General features: G+C 51.5%; 4 protein-coding genes and 1 long non-coding RNA gene across 8 annotated transcripts; all 5 read left to right on the top strand.

Annotated features, from left to right (window-relative positions):
- Positions 1-782: 782 nt before the first annotated feature.
- LOC117194354 lies at positions 783-5,518 on the top strand. Its single transcript, XR_004474804.1, has 2 exons — positions 783-866; positions 5,463-5,518. It is a non-coding gene; the product is annotated as an uncharacterized LOC117194354 (long non-coding RNA).
- A 2,376-nt stretch (positions 5,519-7,894) lies between these two features.
- LOC117194351 (protein tantalus-like) lies at positions 7,895-8,664 on the top strand. The gene is made up of 2 exons (XM_033398920.1): positions 7,895-7,928; positions 7,998-8,664. Exon 2 carries the CDS (start codon positions 8,042-8,044, stop codon positions 8,594-8,596), a length of 555 nt encoding a protein of 184 aa, XP_033254811.1. The 5' UTR covers positions 7,895-7,928; positions 7,998-8,041; the 3' UTR covers positions 8,597-8,664.
- Positions 8,665-9,411: 747 nt separating this feature from the next.
- Positions 9,412-10,488, top strand: LOC117194793. The gene is made up of 2 exons (XM_033399282.1): positions 9,412-9,560; positions 9,647-10,488. Exon 2 carries the CDS (start codon positions 9,694-9,696, stop codon positions 10,252-10,254), a length of 561 nt encoding a protein of 186 aa, XP_033255173.1. The 5' UTR covers positions 9,412-9,560; positions 9,647-9,693; the 3' UTR covers positions 10,255-10,488.
- A 1,829-nt stretch (positions 10,489-12,317) lies between these two features.
- LOC117194561 (protein tantalus-like) lies at positions 12,318-13,007 on the top strand. The gene is made up of 2 exons (XM_033399107.1): positions 12,318-12,351; positions 12,421-13,007. The coding sequence occupies exon 2, from the start codon at positions 12,465-12,467 to the stop codon at positions 13,005-13,007; it is 543 nt and encodes a 180-aa protein (XP_033254998.1). The 5' UTR covers positions 12,318-12,351; positions 12,421-12,464.
- A 3,515-nt stretch (positions 13,008-16,522) lies between these two features.
- On the top strand, positions 16,523-18,863 carry LOC117194743 (multidrug resistance protein homolog 65-like). Of its 4 annotated transcripts, none has more exons than XM_033399239.1 (3): positions 16,523-16,602; positions 16,672-17,666; positions 18,029-18,863. In XM_033399239.1, the coding sequence occupies exons 1-2, from the start codon at positions 16,566-16,568 to the stop codon at positions 17,268-17,270; spliced, it is 636 nt and encodes a 211-aa protein (XP_033255130.1). In that variant the 5' UTR covers positions 16,523-16,565; the 3' UTR covers positions 17,271-17,666; positions 18,029-18,863. The 4 variants fall into 4 exon arrangements, with proteins under 4 accessions (XP_033255130.1, XP_033255129.1, XP_033255128.1 ...); XM_033399238.1 differs by having other exon boundaries at positions 16,561-17,666; positions 18,029-18,235; positions 18,322-18,863; XM_033399240.1 differs by lacking the exon at positions 16,523-16,602 and having other exon boundaries at positions 17,308-17,666; positions 18,029-18,235; positions 18,322-18,863.
- The last annotated feature ends 819 nt before the right edge of the window (positions 18,864-19,682 follow it).

Here is a 19,682-nt window from a genome sequence, read left to right as displayed (position 1 = left end):
TCCGTCCTTCGTCGTACCGATAAATGGACGAGGCTTCTGGCACGACGACAACCGATGGCAAGTCCCTGGATGAGGCGCCGGTGGCCGCAGGACTGGAGCCCAAACAGCCGATCGGCTTCCTGCAGCTCTTCCGCTTCTCCACCTGCGGGGAGATCGCGTGGCTCTTCTTTGGGTTCCTCATGTGCTGCGTCAAGGCGTTAACCCTGCCCGCAGTGGTCATCATTTACAGCGATTTCACAGCAGTGAGTACCGGGCACAGATACTCCCGCAGATGCAGATTCAGATACTCCAACCACAATCTCTCTCCCATCGCGGCGAACGCCCAGCTGCCGACCATCACGACAACGGCCAGTGGCTACGAGCCCAATGACGTCATCACCACGATCCCCGTCTCGCTCTCCATTCAGCGCTTCCCCTCGTCCCTGTCCATCGTGGACCTGGCCCAGGAGCAGGACGGCTACAGCAACAGTGGCTCCAGCAACGGCATGACCGTGGGGCCGGGTGCGGGCGGCGGCGGCGGCATCACCACCACGGCCCTCCTGTCCGTGAAGCCCCTGAACGGCAGCGGCAACGGCAACATTTCGCGGAACAACAGCTTCAGTCTGAGCTTCAACCTGCAGGACCCCACAGTGCGCTCCTCGGTGCGTTCGGCAGGAGCCCCCACAGTGGATACAGTGGACAACTCTTCATCCGGTGGCACGACCGCCCTGCCCCAGAGCGGCGCCAAGGCAACGGCAACGGCCACGAGTGCTACCTCAACCCTCGCCAAACACCGTCCCGAGGCCAAGACAGGAGAGGTCTATGTCTGAGCGGAGGAACAGGACACCTATTCCGACCCATCCACTGGATTATAGCTTTCGTCGTAGGTTTAAGCCCCCCCTTCCAGAACCACTGATACGATATTATCATCTAGGAAAGAGACCAAAACAAGAGTAATCCTCTCTTCGGATTGTACATACATATGCACACATCAATATACATACATATATAGCCCACAGACGATATCGTATCGTAATGGATCGTATCGTACGGCACACGCGAGTCTTTCTCGATAGTTGGGCGAATAAATTACGAATCTTTACCAAGAGAATCTCCATTATATTACCCGTGCAAACATTGGACCGTGTAAATACTTTGGAACCGTCCCCCTCCCCCTCCCACTCTCCACAAAAAACATAATATGTGATATGCGATTATTGTATGTGTTTTTTTTTTTTTGTTCAAGCTATAAAATTTTTGCATCTTTAGGATTAATGTGGAACCAATCCATGTAGAGGATGGTAGAAGAACACAGATCTAAGAAATTCTAGGCTCCTTTGTACAGATACAGATACAGTTACAGATGATCGACGAGGCAGATGAAGCGGTTTGACACGTCGGGCGACTAACGAGCCCCTTAACTTGTTTGCCGCCCAACTAAACTGTTAAAAATTCTTAATTAACGCCAATAAGGAATACATTAAAATGCCGACGCCAAGCCAAGCAGCCATTTTCCCAACTCGCCCCACACACATTCACATTCCCCTTCCCAACCACTACCGACAAGCTTTATTTCCTCTTTCTCGCCAATGTAAATTAAAATTCTGTGCGCCACTAAACATATATTCAAATCACAAACCACAAAGAGAATCATAAAACACAAAGATTTCTTAAACCACACACCACAATGCTAGGCTCTTTTGTACAGATACAGATACAGTTACAGACGATCGACGAGGCAGATGAAGCGGTGTGACACGTCGGGCGACTAACGAGCCCCTTAACTTGTTTGCCGCCCAACTAAACTGTTAAAAATTCTTAATTAACGCCAATAAGGAATACATTAAAATGCCAACTCGCCCCACACACATTCACATTCCCCTTCCCAACCACTACCGACAAGCTTTATTTCCTCTTTCTCGCCAATGTAAATTAAAATTCTGTGCGCCACTAAACATATATTCAAATCACAAACCACAAAAGAGAATCATAAAACACAAAGATTTCTTAAACCACACACAACTACTGCCAACGCGGCTTCGCCTGTGTAAAGTGCGGTGGTTTCGTCCACCGCACCCAGCTAAATGCGAAAATTGCGGCGGTTTAACAACTTCTGTCAACGCGGCTTCGTTTGTGTAAAGTGCGGTGGTTTCGTCCACCGCAACCAGCTAAATGCCAAAGTTGCGGCGGTTTAACAACTTCTGTCAACGCGGCTTCGTATGTGCAAAGTGCGGTGGTTTCGTCCACCGCACCCAGCTAAATGCCAAAGTTGCGGCGGTACGCACCCATCCAACTACAGGGCCTATGCTGATACTGATATGAGGATCAGCCTTGCGCCGCCACTTATATGAAGCCCGCTCTGAGGACGGGAACGGACTGAAAAGACGCAATCCATTGTAAAAGAAAACACATGTTAATGGTAAGTCTAGTGTTACCTTAACTTCCTTTACTCAAAATACTTGCATAAAAAAATACCGAATACCTACCACTACTGTAACTAGTGTTACCTTCCCATTGTTCAGCCAAAAACACTGCAACTACATGTAAAATGTAAAATATGGCATGTTTTATTTGAATTTAGTACATATACAAATAAGTAGATGGCGTATAGGAGCGGTGGCGCTGGAGTTCCTCGGCTGCTGTTTCCCCTCCTTGTAGCGTGGGTATTGGGATCGCTCTCGGCTACCATTTCCCCTTCGTGTGACAAAGGTATGGGATCGCTCCAGCCCTGGCTCTCTCTTGGCTGCGATTTCCCCTTCGTGTGACGTCGGTATTAATGCTAGTGATGCTCGTCGTGGTTCCTGTGGGATCTGGTTCCGGTGTTGCTCCCCCCATTGTTTTAAATGAAAAACTCTCTCTCAGTTTCGCGACGGCGGCCTCTCTCTCGGTCTCCCTTGTAGGCGTTGGCTTCGGGCTGGCCGGGGAGAGTTGTTGATCACATCGGCGTCACTGGTCGGAGTGGGAGAGATCCGACTATTCCCCTCTTCGTGGCTCTTGTTCTGGCTGCTGCTTCTCCTTCGTGTAGCGTGGGTATTGGGATCGCTCTCTCTCTCGGCTGCTGTTTCCACTCCTTGTAGCGTGGGTATTGAGACTCAATAGTTGAATTGTAAAACAAACACAAAAATGTACATAAATTAAATTAAGACATATACTGCCCACAAATATTAATAAAGCAACGCGCTTGGTTGCTGGCGGCTCACACCCCAGCCTCTCAGCCCCTCCCCTGTGGAGCACTGAGAGCCCTCAACCCAAAGAGGCTCGTTGCTCGTTGCTCGTTTGAGAAGTCGAAAGGTTTACCCAGGAGACGGAAAAGCCGGAAAAAGATACGAGAAATGCCTGCAAAGAAAAAACTTGAAGGCAAAGCTAAAGGTAAAGGAAGTACTCGGTTCTGCGGCCATCGGACAGTCGTAACTCATTTCTCATTTCAGCCGGGAGTATACCGGGGGATACAGGATCTGTGGCAACCGCGACTATGGTTCGGCGCCAAATGCCGCCGCGCGCCTGCAAGAGCAAGAGCCAGAGCGCCGCCAGGCCCAGTCTTAGTCCCAGCCGCCTGGCCAAGAAGCCCAGCCTGACGCCGACCACCGGTTCTCAGGCGCCATCGCAGACCATCGCAAAGTCGAGGCCTACCGGTCTCGAGACGATTTTTGAACGGCAATGAGGACGACGGGCCCACCAGCAGCCATGCCGTGGCATTCGGCGAGTGCCAGCGCCGCGTCCTCGCCCTGGGTACGGGCGAAAAAAAAAGAACCCTGTCGCAGAAGAGCTGCCTGAAGGTGCGCAACACCTTGGGCGAACGCAGCACCCGGCACATGATGACACTGCGGGCGTCCCGCACTTCTTTGGACAGCGTAATGCTCGGGGGCTCGGACGATGAAGGCGAGTCGGACGGAGTCGCTCCCGTAGCTGCTCCCGAAGTCGTTCCCGCTGGAGAAAATGCCGGTACAAATCAGCCGGCACCATTCGTGCTGCGCACCAGCAGGAGGCTCAAGAGTCTGCCTCCGTTTTAGATTGTTGCACCTTCCACCCTCCAAATGAAAGAAAAAGAATAAAGAAAAGAAAAGCAAAGAAAAGAAAAACCCTCCACAGAATGTCTCTTTTGCTCTCATTGTAAATTGAAGCGCCTCTTTCGGCGGAACCTACCCCAAGAGCGGAAAGCGGAGATCAATTAGAATTGTGAACCCCAAAGCGAGCGATTGATACGATACACTCACGAGTACTCATGCCCAAGCCCGAGTACTCTGTCCAGCATCCACATCGGGGAATCAACATAAATGGCTGGCTCCGCGGACGGTGTTCCAGCAGTCGCGCTTGGGCGGTCCGAGTGAGCAGTAACGGATCTTCTGCAGAAATCAGTGCATAGATACAGTATCTGAAGGATCAAAGTGTTGAAAATCAATTAAAAGGTGATCATCCATTCCACGACAAGGAGAGGGGGCAGGGGGCGAATGGCGCCACACAGATTTCTGTACGGGCCTCTGAAAGGGAATCGAATCGAATCGCTCCAAATTGGCGTTGGAATGTCCAATAATAAACGGTAGATTCTATTACTCGTTAACCCCGCGGGTCAATGAGAGAGAACTATGGCAAAAGATACAAAGTAGCTGCTGTACCCTTGCCACAGCCACAGATACAGATACATGCCTCTGAGAGTGTGGCAGTAATTGAATTAACCTTTGCGTGCCGTCTGTCTCTGTCCGTGTCTGTGAATAAATCGCGGGTCTTGGCTCGAGTAACACTATTCCTCCGTCCTTCGTCGTACCGATAGATGGACGAGGCTTCTGGCACGACGACAACCGATGGCAAGTCCCTGGATGAGGCGCCGGTGGCCGCAGGACTGGAGCCCACACAGCCGATCGGCTTCCTGCAGCTCTTCCGCTTCTCCACCTGCGGGGAGATCGCGTGGCTCTTCTTTGGGTTCCTCATGTGCTGCGTCAAGGCGTTGACCCTGCCCGCAGTGGTCATCATTTACAGCGAGTTCACAGCAGTGAGTACCGGGCACAGATACTCCCGCAGATGCAGATTCAGATACTCCAACCACAATCTCTCTCCCTTCGATTCTCGATTCCGTAGCCCTCTCCGCTGCCACGAACATCACCACGCTGTCGTTTCCCTTCACGATGGCCAACAGCAGCGGCGGCGGGTACACCATTCCCACGGGGACCCTGAGCATCCTTCCCATCGCGGCGAACGCCCAGCTGCCGACCATCACGACAACGGCCAGTGGCTACGAGCCCAATGACGTCATCACCACGATCCCCGTCTCGCTCTCCATTCAGCGCTTCCCCTCGTCCCTGTCCATCGTGGACCTGGCCCAGGAGCAGGACGGCTACAGCAACAGTGGCTCCAGCAACGGCATGACCGTGGGGCCGGGAGCGGGAGGCGGCGGCGGCATCACCACCACGGCCCTCCTGTCCGTGAAGCCCCTGAACGGCAGCGGCAACGGCAACATTTCGCGGAACCATTTATAGCTTTCGTCGTAGGTTTAAGCACCCCCTTCCAGAACCACTGATACGATATTATCATCTAGGAAAGAGAACAAAACAAGAGTAATCCTCTCTTCGGATTGTACATACATATGCACACATCAATATACATACATATATAGCCCACAGACGATATCGTATCGTAATGGATCGTATCGTACGGCACACGCGAGTCTTTCTCGATAGTTGGGCGAATAAATTACGAACAAAATCTTTACCAAGAGAATCTCCATTATATTACCCGTGCAAACATTGGACCGTGTAAATACTTTGGAACCCTCCCCCTCCCCCTCTCCACAAAAAACATAATATGTAATATGCGATTATTGTATGCGTTTTTTTTTTTTTTTTGTTCAAGCTATAAAATTTGTGCATCTTTAGGATTAATGTGGAACCAATCCATGTAGAGGATGGTAGAAGAACACAGATCTAAGAAATTCTAGGCTCCTTTGTACAGATACAGATACAGTTACAGATGATCGACGAGGCAGATGAAGCGGTTTGACACGTCGGGCGACTAACGAGCCCCTTAACTTGTTTGCCGCCCAACTAAACTGTTAAAAATTCTTAATTAACGCCAATAAGGAATACATTAAAATGCCGACGCCAAGCCAAGCAGCCATTTTCCCAACTCGCCCCACACACATTCACATTCCCCTTCCCAACCACCACCGACAAGCTTTATTTCCTCTTTCTCGCCAATGTAAATTAAAATTCTGTGCGCCACTAAACATATATTCAAATCACAAACCACAAAGAGAATCACAAAACACAAAGATTTCTTAAACCACACACCACAATGCTAGGCTCTTTTGTACAGATACAGCTACAGTTACAGACGATCGACGAGGCAGATGAAGCGGTGTGACACGTCGGGCGACTAACGAGCCCTTAACTTGTTTGCCGCCCAACTAAACTGTTAAAAATTCTTAATTAACGCCAATAAGGAATACATTAAAATGCCAACTCGCCCCACACACATTCACATTCCCCTTCCCAACCACTACCGACAAGCTTTATTTCCTCTTTCTCGCCAATGTAAATTAAAATTCTGTGCGCCACTAAACATATATTCAAATCACAAACCACAAAGAGAATCATAAAACACAAAGATTTCTTAAACCACACACAACTACTGCCAACGCGGCTTCGCCTGTGTAAAGTGCGGTGGTTTCGTCCACCGCACCCAGCTAAATGCGAAAATTGCGGCGGTTTAACAACTTCTGTCAACGCGGCTTCGTTTGTGTAAAGTGCGGTGGTTTCGTCCACCGCAACCAGCTAAATGCCAAAGTTGCGGCGGTTTAACAACTTCTGTCAACGCGGCTTCGTATGTGCAAAGTGCGGTGGTTTCGTCCACCGCACCCAGCTAAATGCCAAAGTTGCGGCGGTACGCACCCATCCAACTACAGGGCCTGTGCTGATACTGATATGAGGATCAGCCTTGCGCCGCCACTTATATGAAGCCCGCTCTGAGGACGGGAACGGACTGAAAAGACGCAATCCATTGTAAAAGAAAACACATGTTAATGGTAAGTCTAGTGTTACCTTAACTTCCTTTACTCAAAATACTTGCATAAAAAAATACCGAATACCTACCACTACTGTAACTAGTGTTACCTTCCCATTGTTCAGCCAAAAACACTGCAACTACATGTAAAATATGGCATGTTTTATTTGAATTTAGTACATATACAAATAAGTAGATGGCGTATAGGAGCGGTGGCGCTGGAGTTCCTCGGCTGCTGTTTCCCCTCCTTGTAGCGTGGGTATTGGGATCGCTCTCGGCTACCATTTCCCCTTCGTGTGACAAAGGTATGGGATCGCTCCAGCCCTGGCTCTCTCTTGGCTGCGATTTCCCCTTCGTGTGACGTCGGTATTAATGCTAGTGATGCTCGTCGTGGTTCCTGTGGGATCTGGTTCCGGTGTTGCTCCCCCCATTGTTTTAAATGAAAAACTCTCTCTCAGTTTCGCGACGGCGGCCTCTCTCTCGGTCTCCCTTGTAGGCGTTGGCTTCGGGCTGGCCGGGGAGAGTTGTTGATCACATCGGCGTCACTGGTCGGAGTGGGAGAGATCCGACTATTCCCCTCTTCGTGGCTCTTGTTCTGGCTGCTGCTTCTCCTTCGTGTAGCGTGGGTATTGGGATCGCTCTCTCTCTCGGCTGCTGTTTCCACTCCTTGTAGCGTGGGTATTGAGACTCAATAGTTGAATTGTAAAACAAACACAAAAATGTACATAAATTAAATTAAGACATATACTGCCCACAAATATTAATAAAGCAACGCGCTTGGTTGCTGGCGGCTCACACCCCAGCCTCTCAGCCCCTCCCCTGTGGAGCACTGAGAGCCCTCAACCCAAAGAGGCTCGTTGCTCGTTGCTCGTTTGAGAAGTCGAAAGGTTTACCCAGGAGACGGAAAAAGATACGAGAAATGCCTGCAAAGAAAAAACTTGAAGGCAAAGCTAAAGGTAAAGGAAGTACTCGGTTCTGCGGCCATCGGACAGTCGTAACTCATTTCTTATTTCGTCTCATTTCAGCCGGGAGTATACCGGGGGATACAGGATCTGTGGCAACCGCGACTATGGTTCGGCGCCAAATGCCGCCGCGCGCCTGCAAGAGCAAGAGCCAGAGCGCCGCCAGGCCCAGTCTTAGTCCCAGCCGCCTGGCCAAGAAGCCCAGCCTGACGCCGACCACCGGTTCTCAGGCGCCATCGCAGACCATCGCAAAGTCGAGGCCCACCGGTCTCGAGACGATTTTTGAACGGCCCGGCAATGAGGACGACGGGCCCACCAGCAGCCATGCCGTGGCATTCGGCGAGTGCCAGCGCCGCGTCCTCGCCCTGGGTACGGGCGAAAAAAAAAGAACCCTGTCGCAGAAGAGCTGCCTGAAGGTGCGCAGCACCTTGGGCGAACGCAGCACCCGGCACATGATGACACTGCGGGCGTCCCGCACTACTTTGGACAGCGTAATGCTCGGGGGCTCGGACGATGAAGGCGAGTCGGTGGGAGTCGCTCCCGCAGTCGCTCCCGTAGCTGCTCCCGAAGTCGTTCCCGCTGGAGGAAATGCCGGTACAAATCAGCCGGCACCATTCGTGCTGCGCACCAGCAGGAGGCTCAAGAGTCTGCCTCCGTTTTAGATTGTTGCACCTTCCACCCTCCAAATGAAAGAAAAAGAATAAAGAAAAGAAAAGCAAAGAAAAGAAAAACCCTCTACAAAATGTCTTTTTTGCTCTCATTGTAAATTGAAGCGCCTCTTTCGGCGGAACCTACCCCAAGAGCGGAAAGCGGAGATCAATTAGAATTGTGAACCCCAAAGCGAGCGATTGATACGATACACTCACGAGTACTCATGCCCAAGCCCGAGTACTCTGTCCAGCATCCACGTCGGGGAATCAACATAAATGGGTGGCTCCGCGGACGGTGTTCCAGCAGTCGCGCTTGGGCGGTCCGAGTGAGCAGTAACGGATCTTCTGCAGAAATCAGTGCATAGATACAGTATCTGAAGGATCAAAGTGTTGAAAATCAATTAAAAGGTGATAATCCATCCCACGACAAGGAGAGGGGGCAGGGGCGAATGGCGCCACACAGATTTCTGAAAGGGAATCGAATCGAATCGCTCCAAATTGGCGTTGGAATGTCCAATAATAAACGGTAGATTCTATTACTCGTTAACCCCGCGGGTCAATGAGAGAGAACTATGGCAAAAGATACAAAGTAGCTGCTGTACCCTTGCCACAGCCACAGATACAGATACATGCCTCTGAGAGTGTGGCAGTAATTGAATTAACCTTTGCGTGCCGTCTGTCTCTGTCCGTGTCTGTGAATAAATCGCGGGTCTTGGCTCGAGTAACACTATTCCTCCGTCCTTCGTCGTACCGATAGATGGACGAGGCTTCTTGCACGACGACAACCGATGGCAAGTCCCTGGATGAGGCGCCGGTCGCCGCAGGACTGGAGCGCACACAGCCGATCGGCTTCCTGCAGCTCTTCCGCTTCTCCACCTGCGGGGAGATCGCGTGGCTCTTCTTTGGGTTCCTCATGTGCTGCGTCAAGGCGTTGACCCTGCCCGCAGTGGTCATCATTTACAGCGAGTTCACAGCAGTGAGTACCGGGCACAGATACTCCCGCAGATGCAGATTCAGATACTCCAACCACAATCTCTCTCCCTTCGATTCTCGATTCCGTAGCCCTCTCCGCTGCCACGAACATCACCACGCTGTCGTTTCCCTTCACGATGGCCAACAGCAGCGGCGGCGGGTACACCATTCCCACGGGGACCCTGAGCATCCTTCCCATCGCGGCGAACGCCCAGCTGCCGACCATCACGACAACGGCCAGTGGCTACGAGCCCAATGACGTCATCACCACGATCCCCGTCTCGCTCTCCATTCAGCGCTTCCCCTCGTCCCTGTCCATCGTGGACCTGGCCCAGGAGCAGGACGGCTACAGCAACAGTGGCTCCAGCAACGGCATGACCGTGGGGCCGGGTGCGGGCGGCGGCGGCGGCATCACCACCACGGCCCTCCTGTCCGTGAAGCCCCTGAACGGCAGCGGCAACGGCAACATTTCGCGGAACAACAGCTTCAGTCTGAGCTTCAACCTGCAGGACCCCACAGTGCGCTCCTCGGTGCGTTCGGCAGGAGCCCCCACAGTGGATACAGTGGACAACTCTTCATCCAGTGGCACGATCGCCCTGCCCCAGAGCGGCGCCACGGCAACGGCAACGGCCACGAGTGCTACCTCAACCCTCGCCAAACACAGTCCCGAGGCCAAGACAGGAGAGGGCTATGTCTGAGCGGAGGAACAGGACACCTATTCCGACCCATCCACTGGATTATAGCGTTCGTCGTAGGTTTAAGCACCCCCTTCCAGAACCACTGATACGATATTATCATCTAGGAAAGAGAACAAAACAAGAGTAATCCTCTCTTCGGATTGTACATACATATGCACACATCAATATACATACATATATAGCCCACAGACGATATCGTATCGTAATGGAACGTATCGTACGGCACACGCGAGTCTTTCTCGATAGTTGGGCGAATAAATTACGAACAAAATCTTTACCAAGAGAATCTCCATTATATTACCCGTGCAAACATTGGACCGTGTAAATACTTTGGAACCCTCCCCTCCCCCTCCCCTCTCCACAAAAAACATAATATGTGATATGCGATTATTGTATGTGTTTTTTTTTTTTTTGTTCAAGCTATAAAATTTGTGCATCTTTAGGATTAATGTGGAACCAATCCATGTAGAGGATGGTAGAAGAACACAGATCTAAGAAATTCTAGGCTCCTTTGTACAGATACAGATACAGTTACAGATGATCGACGAGGCAGATGAAGCGGTGTGACACGTCGGGCGACTAACGAGCCCCTTAACTTGTTTGCCGCCCAACTAAACTGTTAAAAATTCTTAATTAACGCCAATAAGGAATACATTAAAATGCCGACGCCAAGCCAAGCAGCCATTTTCCCAACTCGCCCCACACACATTCCCTTCCCAACCACTACCGACAAGCTTTATTTCCTTTTTCTCGCCAATGTAAATTAAAATTCTGTGCGCCACTAAACATATATTCAAATCACAAACCACAAAGAGAATCATAAAACACAAAGATTTCTTGAACCACACACAACTACTGTCAACGCGGCTTCGCCTGTGTAAAGTGCGGTGGTTTCGTCCACCGCACCCAGCTAAATGCGAAAATTGCGGCGGTTTAACAACTTCTGTCAACGCGGCTTCGTCTGTGTAAAGTGCGGTGGTTTCGTCCACCGCACCCAGCTAAATGCCAAAGTTGCGGCGGTACGCACCCATCCAACTACAGGGCCTATGCTGATACTGATATGAGGATCAGCCTTGCGCCGCCACTTATATGAAGCCCGCTCCGAGGACGGGAACGGACTGAAAAGACGCAATCCATTGTAAAAGAAAACACATGTTAATGGTAAGTCTAGTGTTACCTTAACTTTCTTTACTCAAAATACTTGCATAAAAAAATACCGAATACCTACCACTACTGTAACTAGTGTTACCTTCCCATTGTTCAGCGAAAAACACTGCAACTACATGTAAAATATGGCATGTATTATTTGAATTTAGTACATATACAAATAAGTAGATGGCGTATAGGAGCGGTGGCGCTGGAGTTCCTCGGCTGCTGTTTCCCCTCCTTGTAGCGTGGGTATTGGGATCGCTCTCGGCTACCATTTCCCCTTCGTGTGACAAAGGTATGGGATCGCTCCAGCCCTGGCTCTCTCTTGGCTGCGATTTCCCCTTCGTGTGACGTCGGTATTAATGCTAGTGATGCTCGTCGTGGTTCCTGTGGGATCTGGTTTCGGTGTTGCTCCCCCCATTGTTTTAAATGAAAAACTCTCTCTCAGTTTCGCGACGGCGGCCTCTCTCTCGGTCTCCCTTGTAGGCGTTGGCTTCGGGCTGGCCGGGGAGAGTTGTTGATCACATCGGCGTCACTGGTCGGAGTGGGAGAGATCCTACTATTCCCCTCTTCGTGGCTCTTGTTCTGGCTGCTGCTTCTCCTTCGTGTAGCGTGGGTATTGGGATCGCTCTCTCTCTCTCGGCTGCTGTTTCCACTCCTTGTAGCGTGGGTATTGAGACTCAATAGTTGAATTGTAAAACAAACACAAAAATGTACATAAATTAAATTAAGACATATACTGCCCACAAATATTAATAAAGCAACGCGCTTGGTTGCTGGCGGCTCACACCCCAGCCTCTCAGCCCCTCCCCTGTGGAGCACTGAGAGCCCTCAACCCAAAGAGGCTCGTTGCTCGTTGCTCGTTTGAGAAGTCGAAAGGTTTACCCAGGAGACGGAAAAAGATACGAGAAATGCCTGCAAAGAAAAAACTTGAAGGCAAAGCTAAAGGTAAGGGAAGTACTCGGTTCTGCGGCCATCGGACAGTCGTAACTCATTTCTCATTTCGTCTCATTTCAGCCGGGAGTATACCGGGGGATACAGGATCTGTGGCAACCGCGACTATGGTTCGGCGCCAAATGCCGCCGCGCGCCTGCAAGAGCAAGAGCCAGAGCGCCGCCAGGCCCAGTCTTAGTCCCAGCCGCCTGGCCAAGAAGCCCAGCCTGACGCCGACCACCGGTTCTCAGGCGCCATCGCAGACCATCGCAAAGTCGAGGCCCACCGGTCTCGAGACGATTTTTGAACGGCCCGGCAATGAGGACGACGGGCCCACCAGCAGCCATGCCGTGGCATTCGGCGAGTGCCAGCGCCGCGTCCTCGCCCTGGGTACGGGCGAAAAAAAAAGAACCCTGTCGCAGAAGAGCTGCCTGAAGGTGCGCAACACCTTGGGCGAACGCAGCACCCGGCACATGATGACACTGCGGGCGTCCCGCACTACTTTGGACAGCGTAATGCTCGGGGGCTCGGGCGATGAAGGCGAGTCGGTCGGAGTCGCTCCCGTAGCTGCTCCCGAAGTCGTTCCCGCTGGAGGAAATGCCGGTACAAATCAGCCGGCACCATTCGTGCTGCGCACCAGCAGGAGGCTCAAGAGTCTGCCTCCGTTTTAGATTGTTGCACCTTCCACCCTCCAAATGAAAGAAAAAGAATAAAGAAAAGAAAAGCAAAGAAAAGAAAAACCCTCTACAGAATGTCTCTTTTGCTCTCATTGTAAATTGAAGCGCCTCTTTCGGCGGAACCTACCCCAAGAGCGGAAAGCGGAGATCAATTAGAATATTGAACCCCAAAGCGAGCGATTGATACGATACACGGGCAGGGGGCGAATGGCGCCACACAGATTTCTGTACGGGCCTCTGAAAGGGAATCGAATCGAATCGCTCCAAATTGGCGTTGGAATGTCCAATAATAAACGGTAGATTCTATTACTCGTTAACCCCGCGGGTCAATGAGAGAGAACTATGGCAAAAGATACAAAGTAGCTGCTGTACCCTTTCCACAGCCACAGATACAGATACATGCCTCTGAGAGTGTGGCAGTAATTGAATTAACCTTTGCGTGCCGTCTGTCTCTGTCCGTGTCTGTGAATAAATCGCGGGTCTTGGCTCGAGTAACACTATTCCTCCGTCCTTCGTCGTACCGATAGATGGACGAGGCTTCTTGCACGACGACAACCGATGGCAAGTCCCTGGATGAGGCGCCGGTCGCCGCAGGACTGGAGCGCACACAGCCGATCGGCTTCCTGCAGCTCTTCCGCTTCTCCACCTGCGGGGAGATCGCGTGGCTCTTCTTTGGGTTCCTCATGTGCTGCGTCAAGGCGTTGACCCTGCCCGCAGTGGTCATCATTTACAGCGAGTTCACAGCAGTGAGTACCGGGCACAGATACTCCCGCAGATGCAGATTCAGATACTCCAACCACAATCTCTCTCCCTTCGATTCTCGATTCCGTAGCCCTCTCCGCTGCCACGAACATCACCACGCTGTCGTTTCCCTTCACGATGGCCAACAGCAGCGGCGGCGGGTACACCATTCCCACGGGGACCCTGAGCATCCTTCCCATCGCGGCGAACGCCCAGCTGCCGACCATCACGACACCGGCCAGTGGCTACGAGCCCAATGACGTCATCACCACGATCCCCGTCTCGCTGTCCCTGTCGTCCCTGTCCATCGTGGACCTGGCCCAGGAGCAGGACGGCTACAGCAACGGCATGACCGTGGGGCCGGGTGCGGGCGGCGGCGGCGGCATCACCACGACGGCCCTCCTGTCCGTGAAGCCCCTGAACGGCAGCGGCAACGGCAACATTTCGCGGAACAACAGCTTCAGTCTGAGCTTCAACCTGCAGGACCCCACAGTGCGCTCCTCGGTGCGTTCGGCAGGAGCCCCCACAGTGGATACAGTGGACAACTCTTCATCCGGTGGCACGACCGCCCTGCCCCAGAGCGGCGCCAAGGCAACGGCAACGGCCACGAGTGCTACCTCAACCCTCGCCAAACACAGTCCCGAGGCCAAGACAGGAGAGGTCTATGTCTGAGCGGAGGAACAGGACACCTATTCCGACCCATCCACTGGATTATAGCTTTCGTCGTAGGTTTAAGCACCCCCTTCCAGAACCACTGATACGATATTATCATCTAGGAAAGAGAACAAAACAAGAGTAATCCTCTCTTCGGATTGTACATACATATGCACACATCAATATACATACATATATAGCCCACAGACGATATCGTATCGTAATGGATCGTATCGTACGGCACACGCGAGTCTTTCTCGATAGTTGGGCGATTAAATTACGAATAAAATCTTTACCAAGAGAATCTCCATTATATTACCCGTGCAAACATTGGACCGTGTAAATACTTTGGAACCCTCCCCCTCCCCCTCTCCACAAAAAACATAATATGTGATATGCGATTATTGTATGTGTTTTTTATTTTTGTTCAAGCTATAAAATTTGTGCATCTTTAGGAATAATGTGGAACCAATCCATGTAGAGGATGGTAGAAGAACACAGATCTAAGAAATTCTAGGCTCCTTTGTACAGATACAGATACAGTTACAGATGATCGACGAGGCAGATGAAGCGGTGTGACACGTCGGGCGACTAACGAGCCCCTTAACTTGTTTGCCGCCCAACTAAACTGTTAAAAATTCTTAATTAACGCCAATAAGGAATACATTAAAATGCCGACGCCAAGCCAAGCAGCCATTTTCCCAACTCGCCCCACACACATTCCCTTCCCAACCACTACCGACAAGCTTTATTTCCTCTTTCTCGCCAATGTAAATTAAAATTCTGTGCGCCACTAAACATATATTCAAATCACAAACCACAAAGAGAATCATAAAACACAAAGATTTCTTAAACCACACACAACTACTGTCAACGCGGCTTCGCCTGTGTAAAGTGCGGTGGTTTCGTCCACCGCACCCAGCTATATGCGAAAATTGCGGCGGTTTAACAACTTCTGTCAACGCGGCTTCGCCTGTGTAAAGTGCGGTGGTTTCGTCCACCGCACCCAGCTAAATGCGAAAATTGCGGCGGTTTAACAACTTCTGTCAACGCGGCTTCGTCTGTGTAAAGTGCGGTGGTTTCGTCCACCGCACCCAGCTAAATGCCAAAGTTGCGGCGGTACGCACCCATCCAACTACAGGGCCTATGCTGATACTGATATGAGGATCAGCCTTGCGCCGCCACTTATATGAAGCCCGCTCCGAGGACGGGAACGGACTGAAAAGACGCAATCCATTGTAAAAGAAAACACATGTTAATGGTAAGTCTAGTGTTACCTTAACTTTCTTTACTCAAAATACTTGCATAAAAAAATACCGAATACCTACCACTACTGTAACTAGTGTTACCTTCCCATTGTTCAGCCAAAAACACTGCAACTACATGTAAAATATGGCATGTATTATTTGAATTTAGTACATATACAAATTAGTAGATGGCGTATAGGAGCGGTGGCGCTGGAGTTCCTCGGCTGCTGTTTCCCCTCCTTGTAGCGTGGGTATTGGGATCGCTCTCGGCTACCATTTCCCCTTCGTGTGACAAAGGTATGGATCGCTCCAGCCCTGGCTCTCTCTTGGCTGCGATTTCCCCTTCGTGTGACGTCGGTATTAATGCTAGTGATGCTCGTCGTGGTTCCTGTGGGATCTGGTTTCGGTGTTGCTCCCCCCATTGTTTTAAATGAAAAACTCTCTCTCAGTTTCGCGACGGCGGCCTCTCTCTCGGTCTCCCTTGTAGGCGTTGGCTTCGGGCTGGCCGGGGAGAGTTGTTGATCACATCGGCGTCACTGGTCGGAGTGGGAGAGATCAATCTATTCCCCTCTTCGTGGCTCTTGTTCTGGCTGCTGCTTCTCCTTCGTGTAGCGTGGGTATTGGGATCGCTCTCTCTCTCGGCTGCTGTTTCCACTCCTTGTAGCGTGGGTATTGAGACTCAATAGTTGAATTGTAAAACAAACACAAAAATGTACATAAATTAAATTAAGACATATACTGCCCACAAATATTAATAAAGCAACGCGCTTGGTTGCTGGCGGCTCACACCCCAGCCTCTCAGCCCCTCCCCTGTGGAGCACTGAGAGCCCTCAACCCAAAGAGGCTTGTTGCTCGTTGCTCGTTTGAGAAGTCGAAAGGTTTACCCAGGAGACGGAAAAAGATACGAGAAATGCCTGCAAAGAAAAAACTTGAAGGCAAAGCTAAAGGTAAAGGAAGTACTCGGTTCTGCGGCCATCGGACAGTCGTAACTCATTTCTCATTTCGTCTCATTTCAGCCGGGAGTATACCGGGGGATACAGGATCTGTGGCAACCGCGACTATGGTTCGGCGCCAAATGCCGCCGCGCGCCTGCAAGAGCAAGAGCCAGAGCGCCGCCAGGCCCAGTCTTAGTCCCAGCCGTCTGGCCAAGAAGCCCAGCCTGACGCCGACCACCGCTTCTCAGGCGCCATCGCCGACCATCGCAAAGTCGAGGCCCACCGGTCTCGAGACGATTTTTGAACGGCCCGGCAATGAGGACGACGGGCCCACCAGCAGCCATGCCGTGGCATTCGGCGAGTGCCAGCGCCGCGTCCTCGCCCTGGGTACGGGCGAAAAAAAAAGAACCCTGTCGCAGAAGAGCTGCCTGAAGGTGCGCAACACCTTGGGCGAACGCAGCACCCGGCACATGATGACACTGCGGGCGTCCCGCACTACTTTGGACAGCGTAATGCTCGGGGGCTCGGACGATGAAGGCGAGTCGGTCGGAGTCGCTCCCGCAGTCGCTCCCGTAGCTGCTCCCGAAGTCGTTCCCGCTGGAGGAAATGCCGGTACAAATCAGCCGGCACCATTCGTGCTGCGCACCAGCAGGAGGCTCAAGAGTCTGCCTCCGTTTTAGATTGTTGCACCTTCCACCCTCCAAATGAAAGAAAAAGAATAAAGAAAAGAAAAGCAAAGAAAAGAAAAACCCTCTACAGAATGTCTCTTTTGCTCTCATTGTAAATTGAAGCGCCTCTTTCGGCGGAACCTACCCCAAGAGCGGAAAGCGGAGATCAATTAGAATTGTGAACCCCAAAGCGAGCGATTGATACGATACACTCACGAGTACTCATGCCCAAGCCCGAGTACTCTGTCCAGCATCCACATCGGGGAATCAACATAAATGGGTGGCTCCGCGGACGGTGTTCCAGCAGTCGCGCTTGGGCGGTCCGAGTGAGCAGTAACGGATCTTCTGCAGAAATCAGTGCATAGATACAGTATCTGAAGGATCAAAGTGTTGAAAATCAATTAAAAGGTGATCATCCATCCCACGACAAGGAGAGGGGGCAGGGGGCGAATGGCGCCACACAGATTTCTGTACGGGCCTCTGAAAGGGAATCGAATCGAATCGCTCCAAATTGGCGTTGGAATGTCCAATAATAAACGGTAGATTTTATTACGCGTTAACCCCGCGGGTCAATGAGAGAGAACTATGGCAAAAGATACAAAGTAGCTGCTGTACCCTTGCCACAGCCACAGATACAGATACATGCCTCTGAGAGTGTGGCAGTAATTGAATTAACCTTTGCGTGCCGTCTGTCTCTGTCCGTGTCTGTGAATAAATCGCGGGTCTTGGCTCGAGTAACACTATTCCTCCGTCCTTCGTCGTACCGATAGATGGACGAGGCTTCTGGCACGACGACAACCGATGGCAAGTCCCTGGATGAGGCGCCGGTGGCCGCAGGACTGGAGCCCACACAGCCGATCGGCTTCCTGCAGCTCTTCCGCTTCTCCACCTGCGGGGAGATCGCGTGGCTCTTCTTTGGGTACCTCAAGGCGTGGACCCTGCCCGCAGTGGTCATCATTTACAGCGAGTTCACAGCAGTGAGTACCGGGCACAGATACTCCCGCAGATGCAGATTCAGATACTCCAACCACAATCTCTCTCCCTTCGATTCTCGATTCCGTAGCCCTCTCCGCTGCCACGAACATCACCACGCTGTCGTTTCCCTTCACGATGGCCAACAGCAGCGGCGGCGGGTACACCATTCCCACGGGGACCCTGAGCATCCTTCCCATCGCGGCGAACGCCCAGCTGCCGACCATCACGACAACGGCCAGTGGCTACGAGCCCAATGACGGCATCACCACGATCCCCGTCTCGCTCTCCATTCAGCGCTTCCCCTAGTCCCTGTCCATCGTGGACCTGGCCCAGGAGCAGGACGGCTACAGCAACAGTGGCTCCAGCAACGGCATGACCGTGGGGCCGGGTGCGGGCGGCGGCGGCGGCATCACCACCACGGCCCTCCTGTCCGTGAAGCCCCTGAACGGCAGCGGCAACGGCAACATTTCGCGGAACAACAGCTTCAGTCTGAGCTTCAACATGCAGGACCCCACAGTGCGCTCCTCGGTGCGTTCGGCAGGAGCCCCCACAGTGGATACAGTGGACAACTCTTCATCCGGTGGCACGATCGCCCTGCCCCAGAGCGGCGCCACGGCAACGGCAACGGCCACGAGTCCTACCTCAACCCTCGTCAAACACAGTCCCGAGGCCAAGACAGGAGAGGGCTATGTCTGAGCGGAGGAACAGGACACCTATTCCGACCCATCCACTGGATTATAGCTTTCGTCGTAGGTTTAAGCACCCCCTTCCAGAACCACTGATACGATATTATCATCTAGGAAAGAGAACAAAACAAGAGTAATCCTCTCTTCGGATTGTACATACATATGCACACATCAATATACATACATATATAAGCCCACAGACGATATCGTATCGTAATGGATCGTATCGTACGGCACACGCGAGTCTTTCTCGATAGTTGGGCGAATAAATTACGAATAAAATCTTTACCAAGAGAATCTCCATTATATTACCCGTGCAAACATTGGACCGTGTAAATACTTTGGAACCCTCCCCCTCTCCACAAAAAACATAATATGTGATATGCGATTATTGTATGTGTTTTTTTTTTTTTTGTTCAAGCTATAAAATTTGTGCATCTTTAGGATTAATGTGGAACCAATCCATGTAGAGGATGGTAGAAGAACACAGATCTAAGAAATTCTAGGCTCCTTTGTACAGATACAGATACAGTTACAGATGATCGACGAGGCAGATGAAGCGGTGTGACACGTCGGGCGACTAACGAGCCCCTTAACTTGTTTGCCGCCCAACTAAACTGTTAAAAATTCTTAATTAACGCCAATAAGGAATACATTAAAATGCCGACGCCAAGCCAAGCAGCCATTTTCCCAACTCGCCCCACACACATTCCCTTCCCAACCACTACCGACAAGCTTTATTTCCTCTTTCTCGCCAATGTAA

The sequence above is a fragment of the Drosophila miranda genome (genome assembly GCF_003369915.1).
Source record: "Drosophila miranda strain MSH22 chromosome Y unlocalized genomic scaffold, D.miranda_PacBio2.1 Contig_Y3_pilon, whole genome shotgun sequence".
Classification (NCBI taxonomy): domain Eukaryota; kingdom Metazoa; phylum Arthropoda; class Insecta; order Diptera; family Drosophilidae; genus Drosophila; species Drosophila miranda.
This window is presented reverse-complemented; position numbering and strand designations above follow the sequence as displayed.

What these genes read in the sequence shown, in the direction of transcription:
- LOC117194351 (XM_033398920.1), top strand. Translation starts at nt 8,042, where the DNA reads ATGGTTCGGCGCCAAATGCCGCCGCGCGCCTGCAAGAGCAAGAGCCAG.
- LOC117194793 (XM_033399282.1), top strand. Translation starts at nt 9,694, where the DNA reads ATGGCCAACAGCAGCGGCGGCGGGTACACCATTCCCACGGGGACCCTG.
- LOC117194743 (XM_033399238.1), top strand. Translation starts at nt 16,566, where the DNA reads ATGCCTGCAAAGAAAAAACTTGAAGGCAAAGCTAAAGGTAAAGGAAGT.
- LOC117194561 (XM_033399107.1), top strand. Translation starts at nt 12,465, where the DNA reads ATGGTTCGGCGCCAAATGCCGCCGCGCGCCTGCAAGAGCAAGAGCCAG.